This window comes from Phoxinus phoxinus (assembly GCF_949152265.1).
Source record: "Phoxinus phoxinus genome assembly, chromosome: 4".
NCBI lineage: Eukaryota > Metazoa > Chordata > Actinopteri > Cypriniformes > Leuciscidae > Phoxinus > Phoxinus phoxinus.
The window spans coordinates 16,664,904-16,679,073 of record NC_136879.1 but is presented as its reverse complement, the minus strand read 5'-3'; the positions used below and the strand labels follow the sequence as shown (position 1 = coordinate 16,679,073).

Genomic DNA, 14,170 nt, shown 5'->3' with positions numbered 1-14,170 from the left:
GTTAAATATGTTTAATTTGCACCTTGGTACCTGAAGCAACTTGAAAGATAATGGTGTTATTTTGTTATTCTTCATATATATGAGGCTGAAGTGTTACAAGTTTTAAGAAAAGTGTTTTAGACTCAAGCCTCATCCTCACCTGTTCAAATGGTTTTGACTGGAATGGTTTTTAAACCAGGTTTCTAAGTCATTTGTTTATCAGAGCAGGAGCCACTTTATTGCTGCACACTAAGCTCATCAGTAATTTCTCCTGTTTTTGGGTTAAAGTTATTTAAAAATGGGATCTTCTGCAGTCCCTGCAATAATAAATAAAGAATTTGTGAACTCAGGATATTTATTTGTGTGTGCACATTTTTCTAATGTTTTTCAATTGTTTTCTAATGCAGTTTTCTAATGTTAAATAATGTTAAAAGGTGGTTTAACTCCCTCTTGTGGTCATTGTCCTGAAGGTCAGGGGGGAGAAAAATAAATAAACTGGACTGTATTGACAATCTGTACCCACAGTTTAAAATCCGTCCCCACGGATTGTAAAATTGCACACAGTTTATTTATTTTTCTCTTCCCTAAACCTAGGGGGGCTCCGTAGAAAAAGTTGCTTGTTTTGGGCTTGTTTTCACAGGCCTGGTTGCTTATTTGTCTCGCGAGATCTGGCAACACTGGTGTGGACGCGCCTGCGAAACGAGAGTTGAGCATAGAGGAGAGAAGACGTGAGTCGATCTTCGCGCTAAAAGTTAGATTAATATAGTTGAAAGAAAAGTAGAAAAAACGTTAATTTAATTCAATTCATACCGTGAAGTGTATGGAGAAGCTGAGTGAGTGTTGAGTTGCATTTTACTCCGGTGAGTCAGAATAACTTTCTAAATGTTAATGTATAAACTTCCTAACACGATTATAAAATGGTTAATTCGTTTGACTAAATTGTTATTTCCAATTTCATGTCGTATTTCAACGTTAGAGATTAAAGTGAATCGTGTGAATATTCCTCGTTCACCGACGCCATTGCTGGCCACGCGGGCCTGTGAGACACGCATGGGTGAAAGCAAAAGACGATTAATATAGAGGTAAATGAGTAATAAATAAGTTCTTGTGGAGAACTACTGCTTTGTTCTATTGTTTAATTTTACTATTTCATTTTAAATGATTGTAAGTGTGGTCATATTGAACCGCGTGGTCATTCCTCCATTTCAGTTCACGGGCGCCATTATTGGTCACGTGCGCTTGTGTGAGAAAGACCAGTAGGATTGTTTTAGAGGTACATAGTGTAATATCTCTTCTTGAAAAATTATATTTGTATGTTTAATTGTTATTTTGATATGTGATGTGAAATTCTTTCTGAAATCACTAAATGAATGTTCTGGTCTGTGATCAGGCCAGGTTTTTTTGTTTTGTTTTCTCTTTCTTTTTCTTCTTTGTATTTCTATTTTGTCCTTGATTCTGCGGATGGTGATGATCTGTGATATCCTGTGAGAAATTTCAAGTTTGATGGCGAGCCACCTGAATCTATTACGGTGAAAGAATCTACTAAGGTGAAAGGACATCAATTTGTAAAGAAGAGTTCAATATCCTTTCCTTTCTGCTCCAGTCAAGACAATTCACATGTAGAGACTATTGAGTTTTTCTTCAAGATTTAAAGACGAATACAGAGACTGATACAAAACTGATATATGCTTGAAAAGAGTGTTTAAAGCTGCAGTCCGTCGTTTTTCCTCTTTGTCGCCATCTCTGTTAGAAATCTGCAATTGCAGTTATTCGCGGAATTATTAACTGTGCGTGGGTAGTAAATCGGCATGAAACAGCGCGGATGAACACAATGTATTGAGGAGAACCTGTCGCGTCGCTGTGGATACTGTACTGTCATCAGCAATCTCAGAGTATACTTTTTGAAAGTGTCAACATTAGAATTTTCATCGGAAAATGTCATCTGAACAAGTAAGTAACATTCATGTTTGTTCTGACCAAATTCGCGGGGTGGGGGGAAGCATTGCAGTAGGCTATATATCATGCTGATTAAATCTGACTATTGCTTACAGTATATCACGTCAAAACGTGAAAAATATATTTTTTCTGTAGCCAATCTGAAGTCCGAAGTCTTTGTGTTTTACAACTGGTGAATCTCCAGTTGTCACTGGTGATTGTCGCTTTAAACTTTCGGGATCTGCCATACCAAGTGCTAAGCTAAATCTCCACCTCCATCATCCACACACGCTAGCCGGGGACTCCTTCTCTATGTGTACAGAAGTGACGTAATGACGCAAAGACATGCTCGAAATTCCCGCGGAAATCCACCAGTACCACTGGAATTAAAATCATTATTACAAGCTTACCGTTTTGAATCGAGGTAAGGCAAGCAGATCGTTTTGAACACTGGCTGGTTAAGTTTTTTTTCCAAAATGTCTTTTTTGATATTTTTAAACCCAAAAAAGTGCCGGACTGCAGCTTTAAGGAAAAGAAAAAAGACACCACTCCATTATTAATTTTTTACATTTTATTTTCTTCTGTCATTGCAATTATCTGTGTATGTTTTGGGGTAAAGGAAGAGTGCACTCTAGGGGAATTTTCATGTTTAAATTGTGTGTATAATTGACTGACATTTGTAATTAACCTTTCTGATTTTTCTCATTGGAAACCAAAATTACATACCAGTTGTATTCAACCTGTGTCGATTGTTGTTTCTCACCACAACCCGCTACCTCCTTTACGAGCTAATAAAAGAATCTTCTGATTAATTATCTGCACCAATAGCAATTTAATTAATTAATTGTTAAATACTGCAGACACCCGTTACATAAAGTTTGGCGAGCCAGCCAGGAGGTGGCGCTGTTGCTGAGAACTAACAATCGACACAGGTTGAATACAACTGGTATGTAATTTTGGTTACATTAGCAAAACAAACCAAAACAAATTCACATTCAAATGTTAACGATTAGCGCGATTAGCGATATTTTATGAGCATCTCAATCAACATAAAACAATCTGAATCTGCGTCTATATGGTATCAACCAGTAAGAATCAGGTTCACAACTCCGATTGGTTTTAAAATAACATTATTTGGTGCAATAATGGAGCTAGTACAATCAGCATAATAATCGCATTAGTATTACCATCCTTACCGTAGGTATCTTGAGAAGCTCAAGATACCTCCGCTTAACTCTTAACTCTCTCTCGCGAGAAGAAAAAGTATCCCGGGCCTTTAGTCACGAGATCAGAGATTAGTTAGGAGTCAACTAACCTTCTGTCGACCTCTTTTCTTTAGCCCGGATATTCCACTCCTTTGAGCCGATGTTGCAGCTACAGAAGCCTCCGACTAGCACACACATCATACACTTATATGAGATATTTGTGAGGAAAGATGAAGACATCCTGGTGCTGGAATATCCTCATCACGCGATGACTTTGTTTGAATATGTCCAGAGAAACCGAGGCAGCCTGACTGAGATTGCGGTGAAGCACATAATTCGGCAGCTCGCTGTTGCGCTGCAGCATTGCATGCATCACGGCATCTTTCACGACACGCACATAAAAAACATCCTCATATATCAGAACAGCCTGCAGGTCAAGCTGATGGACTTCAGAGGCGCACTGATCCTCCCAGAGACACGTGAGTCGGCTTCTCCAACACCGCTCACTGTTGATGTGTTTGATGATGCTTTACTAAACTCTGCACATGTGTTCCTACAGGAGCTGATGAACACATTTTAAATGCAGCGGTCAGAAAGTACGCGGAGTGGGCCGTGGGTGACGCTATACGGATACTGCTGGATACGCTGGTGCCCAAAATAAGCCGATGGTTTTGGCAAATGTCACATTTGTCCAAAGGTGCGACCAACAACAAGAGTGAAATGGAAATGACATTGTTTGAAAAACATATAGAGCTCAGTAAAATTATCAGTGTCAATGATGAGCAAAGTGTAAAACACAGCGGATTGACAATGAATGTTTAGCAATGGATAAATGTTTATGGGCATCCAGCAGTGTTGCGCGGGTCAATGTATAAACAACCCGCACCCGACCGACGTTTTCAACGACACGCTTTCTGACCCACATTTTTAAAAAGTAGTAAGGGGGGGGGGGGCATTTGTTTATCCAGTCTAATCGAACTGTGTGTCTCTCTCCCCCGACTTTCCCAGCAAAAATCCCGCCCCCCTCTCAGAAAATACATAAAACGGGCATTACTGAGCTATATGTGTTTAAAAGTAGCCTATTAAAATGGTACAATGGCATTGCTCAGTTCAACGTGTTGGGAAATCGGGCATACAAGAAGTACACATGACAAAGCCAGCACTTTGGTCATCATCTTTCATTCTTTCGGCAAATGTCTCCCACACTTTGCTCTTTCCATTTGTGTATTTGCGGAGCTTCCACTCCCCAGTCTTCACCTTTTCTCTTGCCGCCTCCATCTCTACCGTCATCTTCGCGCCAACTCTCTCTCTCTCTAACACAGCTTTCAACCTAATGAACACACAATATTTAAATATTCGGTACGGGATTTTTCTTTGAATTTCTATCGTTAAGAGGATATTTTTCATACCAATTCTTGTTGCGTTCTAGCAGCTTCTTCAACGGAGGAAATGCGTGTTTGATTTAATAGTAAATTTCCTGGGGTGTACGCGCCACCCTCAGGCAGAGTAGAGAGTTGCACTCCAGTAACCTTATGTGGGTTACACATGACTTCACTGTACATGGCTAAAGAATCTGCAATGTTCAAAATGTGGCTTAGTGTGTGTAACACTGAATAAATGCTGATTAATAAATGAATGCAGTGTGTTTTTGGACATAAAAACACATTTCCCTATAAAGTTAGCATTGGAGAGTTTGTTATTTTACAGCAGAGAATAAATTCAATCTGTTCATCATATAAAGCGATCGAGTCTCTTCAGGAGATTTGGTCTAAACCGCTCGATTTAAATAGATTATAGTTTATCTATGTTCGCGGCGACGTCACCGGCAGCGTGAGTTTCATATCACGTCACAGGCCGAGTTCTTCAGGTCAGTCAGTGCAGCGATTATCATCAGAGTTAGAGTTAGTCAGAGTCAGAGTTAGTCAGAGCCAGACATGATGGAGGAGAGAAACTCAACGGAGGAGAGTGAAGCTCCCGCTTCCCCTAGAGTCGCGTGGGAGAACAACACCACAGGTTAATACACACACATACACTTTTGACCACGTTATACTTTAGACCGTGCGTGCCTGAGTGTGAAGTCTGGACGTCCTGTAAAGAACATGTTCATATTCCTATGAAATATTAGATAATATTATGAAAATGTTGGCAATTATTACTCCCATTATTACATGTTGCGACAATTTACCAAACCAGAATCCTTAGCAAAGCCATGAAGATCCTATCAGACATGCTCTGTTTAATGAGTTCGAGAGATTACCATCGGTCTGTGATTTAGGATGCCAGCATTTTTTTTAAATAGGGAGGGGGCGGGAAATCTCTCCTGCCACAGGCATTAAAATGCTTAAATGAAAGATAGTGTTTTTTTTCTTTCTTGTAGAGTTTACTGAGTGTTTACTGAGTCCTCAGTGACGAGTCTGGGAGGACTGCTTCTGTTTTTGTCATTGATTTTGTGATTTTAAAAATGTTTTTTGTGTTTTCATGTTTGTTTTTATTTCTGTGTATGCATGTTAAAACTCATTGCAACAAAATTTCCCCATGGGGATAATAAAAGTCAACAACAAGAACATATACTAATATGCAAATTAGATACAGTGTACAGATACATTGTATTGAATGGGAATTACATTTATGGACATTTTACCCTCATATTGCATAAGTAAAATTAAATGGCATATCAATTCATTCCGATATATCTTCCATAACATAGTTGAGAATCATCTTTATACAATGTTTGGTTAAAAAAATATATCCCGAAATCGAAACATTTATTGGTGAATGAAAGAAAAAATCCGAATGTAATTTCGTGTAATTTTATTGTTAAACAACAGAGTCCTGGTGTCCACTACAGAGAACATGCATATGGATAAAATATCCTTTTCACAAATGATTTGTTTATTATGCTCTAAACAATAATGACATAAACACAAGAATACTAAATTCACAAAACTTTTTATCTGGGTGTCAGGAGCCTATAAACAGACATAAACAGGAGACAATTAAAATGTGACTTACGTGTAGCGCAGCTTTAGCGACGTGTGTGTGATTCTTCTCGTGTTCTTCAATGCAGAACTAGTGCATCATTCAGCCGTAATCTGTGCTAATAACACACGTTTCTCATCAATATTGTTGTTTGCAGAAAATCACTCAAAGTGGACGAGTGCGTGTGCCAGCGGCCGGAGAGCGTGGAAACGTCTCTTCCACACGGAGACCAAAGTGTGTGCTTTTGTGCCCGAGGAGGAGCGTCCACAACCCCCGCAGGACTCACCACGCACACGTCTGTTTATTATCGTCAGTCATGCTTCCGGCTTTAGTGTAATCTCTACTCCTGTGGTCTCCTGGCCTCAGGTGTGTTTGCGGCTGGACTTCAGGCTCATGCTGGATATTATTACCATGCTAACGTGTGTTTTTCAGGATCCTTTCGATCTCTTTACGAGGTGGTGAAGGAGCTAAAAACCAGAGGCGACCGTACTGATTACATGGGATTCCGCAAGTCGGATAGCAAACGAGTATGTTACTCACACTTTTCCCTTTAGTCTTCAGTCCTGACACAAACATACAGTTTTGATCAGAAATGTAGAAATGCACATAAACTAAAATGGATCAGATTACTTACATTTGCAACAATTTTCTTCACTTTTTAGGTGCTCATCAGTTTTTTTAGGAAGAGCCGGCCTGAGAAGCTGGTGGACTTTGAAAGTTGACAACTTTATTCTTCATGAAATTCTCCAATAATCGTTTTATTAAATTCTAATTTGGTAATTGATAAACCTGTATGTAGACCGTATAAGATATAGTTGAAAGCCTAGAAACATCAGTTGTAAAGTACATTGCTTTCATCTTTAATAAACTCTTTAAGCCCAAAGTATGTGGTTTAGCCCCAAGTATATTTAAGTAATTAAATGAATATAAACATGTGATTAATTGACTGATGGCTCGAATGAATGACAGGGCAGCCCAAGAGTTTACTTTGAAAGGCTCGCGAGATGAAAAAGTATCCCGGGCCTTTAGTCACGAGATCAGAGATTAGTTAGGAGTCAACTAACCTTCTGTCGACCTCTTTTCTTTAGCCCGGCTATTCCACTCCTTTGAGCCGAGACGCAGCGGCGATGTTGCTGCTACAGAAGCCTCCGACTAGCACACACATCACACTTATATGAGATATTTGTGAGGAAAGATGAAGACATCCTGGTGCTGGAGTATCCTCATCACGCGATGACCTTGTTCGAATATGTCCAGAGAAACAGAGGCAGCCTGACTGAGTTTGTGGTGAAGCACATCATTCGTCAGCTCGTTGTGGCGCTGCAGCATTGCATGCATCACGGCATCTTTCACGACACGCACATGAAGAACATCCTCATATATCCGAACAGCCTGCAGGTCAAGCTGATGGACTTCAGAGGCGCACTGATCCTCCCAGAGACACGTGAGTCGGCTTCTCCAACACCGCCCACTGTTGATGTGTTTGTTAATGCGTTACTAAACTCTGCAAATGTGTTCCTACAGGAGCTGATGAACCCATTTTAAATGCAGCGGTCAGAAAGTACGCTGAGTGGGCCGTGAGTGACGATACTGCTGAATGCGCTGGTGCCAAGAATAAGCCGATGGTTTTGGCAAATGTCACATTTGTCCAAAGGTGAGACCAACAACAAGAGTGAAATGGAAATGACATTGCTTGAAAAACATATAGAGCTCAGTAATATGATCAGTGTCAATGATGAGCAAAGTGTAAAACACAGCGGATTGACAATGAATGTTTAGCATTGGATAAATTTTCATGGGCATCCAGCAGTGTTGTGCGGGTCAATGTATAAACAACCCGCACCCGACCGATGTTTTCAACTAACCCACCCGCACCCCATGTGTTTATCCAGTCTAATCGAACTGTGTGTCTCTCACCCGACTTTCCCAACAAAAATCCCGCCCCCTTTCAGAAAATACATAAAACGGACATTACTGAGCTATATGCGTTTAAAAGTAGCCTATTAAAATGGTACAATGGCATTGCTCAGTTCAACGTGTTGGGAAATTGGGCATACAAGAAGTACACATGACAAAGCCAGCACTTTGGTCATCATCTTTCATTCTTTCGGCAAATGTCTCCCACACTTTGCTCTTTCCATTTGTGTATTTGCGGAGCTTCCACTCCCCAGTCTTCACCTTTTCTCTTGCCGCCTCCATCTCTACCGTCATCTTCGTGCCAGTTATTCAGCCAATAAAGTGTAGGCCTATGTATTTCATAGAAAATTGTGTCTAGTACTATATCAAATACAAAGGTTTAATTGGCATCTTTATTTCAAACGACCCGACCGACCGTAATGTCTTAGAAATATTTTTGGATGACTCATAACCGCTCGTGACCGCAGGCACCCGCTTATTTTGGATCAACCCGCGCAACACTGGCATCCAGAGAATATCATAGAAACAGCAAGAAATGCTGGGGGAAACCCGCAACATAAATGAACTTTTCCTCCATTTTGCTTAGGAACTAATGTGGTCGGAACCAAAGTTTACAGGATTGTGTTCTCTGGTATCCTCTCAGGCGGAGGTATCCTCTGGTATCCTCTCAGGCGGAGGATACCATCATTGCTCATCATTACATATGGCTATATATATATATATTTTTTTTAAATAGCTAATAAAAATAGCATTTCTCTAGGGAAATGTCATATTGCAAGAAATATCGTTATCGCAATATTCAACAACATCATCGCATATTTTCCCAATATCGTGCAGCCCTAATGCACGATCGGTTCCGTGTTTTGTCTCAGCACGCCCAGTTACATCCGGTGCTGTGCGTCGGATGCCGTTTTTGCATTAGGTGGAGATTACACTCTCTGTTTACAAGAACTTCCAGCAGTTAACATGAATGATGTTATCAATATTGTGAGGAAGTTAGCGGCCACACCTAATGCTGCGTTCACACCAAACGCGAATAGAGCGTCTGGCGCGAGTGATTTCAATGTTAAGTCAATGTAAAGACACGTTTACGCGTCATGCGGTACGAATGAGGCGTTTAGCGCGGCGCGGTATACGAGAATGACACGAATTGACACGCGAATTAGGTGAATTGAGCGTCTGGCGTGAGTGGTGCATTGTGCAGTCACGCGTTTGACGCGAATTTTTTTTACTTTGGCGTCAATTCGCGCCGCGTTAACCCAATCAGGAGCCTGCTTGCTGCTGTCACGTGGTGAAGTAACGTGATAAACGGGGGCAGGCCCGCTTTTCAGTTTATAATGTAATTTGAAATGTTTTAGCCTCAATAACTTATTTTATATGTTTGGCCTCAATAACTTATTTTGTAATATGACTAAATGCCCGTGTGAAAGAAGTAATGACATTGTTCAGATGTTAACTATGAATGTGACACTGAACACTTGCACTACATTTCTGAATGAGATGAAGAAAAAAACACATAATTAAAGAAGTCGTTTGACCTACGTTATAACGAGTCATTCATGTATTTTAACTTATATGTTTGATATAATAGAACCGAAGCTATAGATTGTGAATCTAAACATGTCTCGTTGACCAGCGGCAGACGTCAGGAGGACTAGTCGAGGTAAGGCTGTTCCCGGCGGGTTACATGAGCGCTGAGGATCGCCTGGATCTCACAACTCCGAAACGTCAGATCAAATGTTTTAAAAAGGCGCTATCTTTATAAATAAACCACAGATTTGAGCTTTAAACAACTACATTCTCGACTGAACAACTCTTAAAACTACGTTTCGTGACACAATAACAGTAGTATTTTTAAATTTGGCCTTTCTTGCTAACAGAACCGCCTAGCACTTGCCCTCCCGGAAGAAGCGGATTACGCCTCGGACGGGCGTCAATTTCGCTTCAAACGCTTGCTTTTTACGAATGCATTCAAAATGTTCAAGCGTCAAACTAGACACGATGGACGCGAATTTGACGCTCTAGTCGCGTTTGGTGTGAACGCAGCATTCGAGTAAGAAAGAGAAGTTTTCAAAATGTGCATATTTATTGGGGATATCGAGAGGTAGATGATAAATCTGTATGTTGCTCTTTCTGTATACACCAAACTTTTTGCTAGAACTTTTTTAGACCCGCTCGAGCTCAAGAGCAGTGCGGGCGCTGGAGAAGTCGGTGACCGTGGGGAAGCTTCGGCTTTTGTGGCAGTCACAGCCAGCCGTCCTCATGGTCCTCGACTTCTCTCAGGCGGGAGAGCGACCGGCTCAGGTGTGGGCCTTGCCACCTCAGGCGCTTGCCTCACCGGCCGGGACGGAGGCAGATGACATTGGTATGAATCAGTTTATCATCACAATCCTAATAGTAACTAAAATGTATCATTAATAGCTAAATTGATGGTTTGTTTTTCAGATGAGCTCTTCCCCAGTATGAGGAGTTGCCACCAGTCGGGGCGGAGGCCACAGCGCTGTGGAGACCCGATGACCTGGAGGCCAATATAAGTATGAATCCGTTTATCATCACAATCCTAATAGAGCTGCAGTTACTCGATAAGTGGTCCACTAAATTGATGGTTTGTTTTTCAGATGAGCTCTTCCCCAGTTTTCCAATTGGGTTGATTTAGACATGTGGGAGGTTTTGTTTTGATTTATGTCAGTCCGTTTTAATAAAGTTTTGAAAAATTTGACGTTGGGTGTTTGTGTCCTTGTCTTTTTTGGCCGCATAAATGATGCGTAAACAAATCAGGACACTGGCGGCTTCAGTTCTCACCAGTGGAAGAGAGCGAAGGGGTGTCGTCCATCTTTTTCTACAGCCTATGTAGCAGACTAACGGTTTGAGGGGAGTTGCCGTGCCCTCGCGAGCCAGATCACATGACAGGAAGAGAAGTCGTTTCGAGGGTGGAGGGAAGGATAACGTATTTGATTAATGATTTAAAAAAAATTATGGAGTGCAAAGATAAATCATTTATAATAAACACTACAATATTACATATAAAAAAATACGAATTGTACAATTGTATTTCATGGCAACTTTAAAGTGGTTTTGTACATATTGAAAATGAGTTATAGAACTGTTTATGATAATAATAATAATAATAATAAGGCTGCAGACTAATAACAACCACATAAATGCATTAAATTAAAAGTTTAGGATAATGTAGGATATGTCCATGAATGAAGGCACATTTTGTGTTTTAACATGTACATCAAGTGTTAATACCTACAGTCAAACCAAACTTTATTCAGACACCTTCAACATATCTCACATTATCACAGTTTATTCGCTGTAGTTTAGAAAATGGTAATAAAATATAACAAGATCTCTGAGTTATCAGATCAGTTGATATTTCACTGGATTTGGCCATTGTTCTGCGTTTACACTTGGCATTAACATGGGACCTGTATCTGGATGCAGTGCCGTCGCAGGTGGGATGCGAGGCCCTGTGCGAACTTAAAATGCGAGGCCCTGCTCTTTGATGTGGATGCTCAATTGCATGAATAACAGTCACGCGTAGCTGTTCTAGTTCTATTGCACGAATAATCTCGCTGCAATACGTTTTTATCAAGTAGAATAATACAGCATCATGCGCATAGTCTAAGGCGCCGCAATAGGGCAGGTAAGCCAGGCAATTCCCAGGGGTACCGCATTGTAAGGCCCCCAAGGGCTGATCATTTAAACAATCAGAAATGTTAATATAAAGACGCAGAAAAATTTCTGCATCCCCCTCAGTGGGGCCGCTCTCTCGTTACTCTCGTTATGCGTTTACCTTTTTCAAACTGGTGCAGCGCTGACTCGCGGTAGCTAGAAAATGCATGATTTGATTATGAAAAGGACTTATCCGTCCAGCTCGCTCTAACTTTAACCTAGATAAATGTTCCCTATTATAGGTGCATATCCAAGTGTTTGCGGAGTGTGGAGCGCGCAATGCATGACAGACGTCGGCGCGAACACTTTCATTTTCCTATCAACACTGCAAAAAATGCTTTTCTTACTTAGTATTTTTGTTTTGTTTCCAGTCCAAATATCTAAAAATTATTAATTCAAGAAGCATTTACTAGAGAAGTAAAATGACATAAGAAATTCTATTTTGTTTTAAGATAAAAAGAAAGTAATTTAAGTAATTTTTGCTTAAAACAAGCAAAGTTATCTGCCAATGGGGTAAGCAAAAAAATCTTAATTCGAATGGAAAACAAGAAAAAAAATCTTAATTCGAATGGAAACCAAGAATTTTTTGCTTACCCCATTGGCAGATAATTTTGCTCGTTTTAAGCAAAAAATTACTTAAATTACTTTCTTTTTATCTTAAAACAAAATAGAATTTCTTATGTCATTTTACTTCTCTAGTAAACGCTTCTTGGTTTAAGAATTTTTAGATATTTGAACTGGAAACAAAACAAAAATACTAACTAAGAAAGTATTTTTTGCAGTGAACAGTGGAAACAACTTTAAATACTCAATCTATTCTGGTCATACATAAAAGAATAATGCATCAGTCGCAATACTCACAATAACAAGAAAACGTTGACCTTTTGTAAAATAAAAAATAAAAAACAAGGCGCGCTTTCATTGTCTCCGTGGCGTGAACTGGAGCGCGTCTCAAAAATGAACTGAAATACAGTGTATGTATAGCCTCAAGAACATGATGAATATTTCTATATAAATCTCGAAATTTCCACTTTTAAACGAAATAAATTTAATCGAAAGCAAATACCGGCTGATTAGGCTGTAATAATAATCCGTATGAAAGGTGCATTTCTCTCTAAAGACGCATCCACTTCAGCGGAGATGTATATAGATGTGTTTGCAGCCGACACTGATTTAGAAATATATATTTTTTATTAATAAACAATAAAAATGCCTCGTTATTATTTCAGACATATTATCATTAGCCTGCTTTGGCCGGTGCTTTGCGGCAAGATTTATGCATGCGCTTGAGCGCGGAATAGGCTATATTCCTCCATATACACCCAGTATTTAAGCAGAAATTAATATAAACGTGAGATTAGTCAACTAATTGCTTAAATGAATGACTAGCCTACTAGTCGACTACAAAAATATTTAGTCTATGGCAATTCTAATCAATGCATTTAGGCTAGTTGACATTTATTTAATTAGTAATAGTATCCAGCTCTTTACGTTAAATTAGTTGAGTTAACAATTAGTTAATGAACTAATAAAATAATAAAACAAAGATTAAATTAAGATGCTAACTACATATTTCTATATAGTATTGCTTGTTCCACCACAAGACAGTTTTTAAGTTGACAATCCGTTACACATTTGAAGATTTACTGTATCTTGAAGATTGTTGTATTGTATTTTATCTTCTGTTATAAAGATGAAGATTGACATTTCCTTTTTTCAGAACTTGATTCGTGCTTCCGAAATCGGTCGCGTTCTCCCGTCTTCAATGAGGACGCATTACGTATAGCGACAATGAAAAACCCGCTTAATTTGTTGGATTTTTTTTTTATGTGACCTTGACAGACAAAAAAAAACAAAAAAAACAGCAGGATTGCGAGGCCCCCCCCTAGTGGCGCGAGGCCCTGTGCGGTTGCACAGATCGCACAGTCTATGCGACGGCTCTGTCTGGATGTTGTCCACATACACATTGAAAAGACGAGTTTAAACGCGCTTCTGATGGGAATGTTATCCGATCAGCGTGTCCAGTTTCGGAGGTAGTCGAGGACGCATTGTGATCGGATCTCAGTGTAATGTAAACGCAATCCAGCCATCGTGTCTGCATTCACAGGTGGACGTCATATAAATCCCCGCCCAGTCTCCCCACGTGGCTGTCAGAAAATAATGGCCAGACGCAGTTTAGATAATAAATTACATTTATTTGAACCTTACAATAAACGTCAATATTTAAAACAGTTTATTTAGACTCACATGATACTGTGTGTGTCATTTTTAATTGTGCAACTCTGAACGAGGCGATCGCCTGTAGGCCTACAACTACAGCTGTGAGACATGAAATCTTAATGAAGAGCGTGCGCTGCTTTGCCAGAGGAATAATAGGACTAAACTTTTTAATTTTTATGTTTTAAATGTTCAGAGCTCTGCTCCATATCGTCCACCCTCCGTTCAAGCTCCACGATCCGTTTGTCCTTTTCAATGTT

At 39.8% G+C, this 14,170-nt stretch overlaps 2 protein-coding genes and 2 long non-coding RNA genes across 6 annotated transcripts in view; all 4 read left to right on the top strand.

Annotated features, from left to right (window-relative positions):
• On the top strand, positions 1-1,653 carry LOC306997368. Of its 2 annotated transcripts, XR_013797354.1 has the most exons (4): positions 1-839; positions 956-1,061; positions 1,189-1,252; positions 1,370-1,653. It is a non-coding gene; the product is annotated as an uncharacterized lncRNA (long non-coding RNA). The 2 variants fall into 2 exon arrangements; XR_013797355.1 differs by lacking the exon at positions 1,370-1,653 and having other exon boundaries at positions 8-839; positions 1,189-1,358.
• Positions 1-14,170, top strand: part of LOC306997482 (serine/threonine-protein kinase pim-1-like) — a gene marked incomplete at its 3' end in the record, with an annotated part of 133,233 nt that overhangs the window by 105,177 nt on the left and 13,886 nt on the right. The gene's annotated exons all lie outside the window — the stretch shown is intronic.
• Positions 3,771-7,537, top strand: LOC306996448 (uncharacterized protein). 2 transcript variants are annotated; one of them, XM_079608945.1, is made up of 5 exons: positions 3,771-3,816; positions 6,256-6,407; positions 6,531-6,625; positions 6,761-6,811; positions 7,187-7,537. In XM_079608945.1, exons 1-5 carry the CDS (start codon positions 3,785-3,787, stop codon positions 7,274-7,276), a joined length of 420 nt encoding a protein of 139 aa, XP_079465071.1. In that variant the 5' UTR covers positions 3,771-3,784; the 3' UTR covers positions 7,277-7,537. The 2 variants fall into 2 exon arrangements, with proteins under 2 accessions (XP_079465071.1, XP_079465072.1); XM_079608946.1 differs by lacking the exon at positions 6,761-6,811.
• On the top strand, positions 7,759-10,891 carry LOC306996450. The gene is made up of 3 exons (XR_013797087.1): positions 7,759-10,380; positions 10,461-10,549; positions 10,634-10,891. It is a non-coding gene; the product is annotated as an uncharacterized lncRNA (long non-coding RNA).

Excerpts from the sequence above, each read along its gene's own strand:
- LOC306996448 (XM_079608945.1), top strand. The coding sequence starts at position 3,785 with ATGGTTTTGGCAAATGTCACATTTGTCCAAAG. Across the intron at positions 3,817-6,255 it reads AATGTCACATTTGTCCAAAG|AAAATCACTCAAAGTGGACG; the intron begins GTGCGACCAACA and ends TGTTGTTTGCAG. Across the intron at positions 6,408-6,530 it reads GCACACGTCTGTTTATTATC|GATCCTTTCGATCTCTTTAC; the intron begins GTCAGTCATGCT and ends TGTGTTTTTCAG.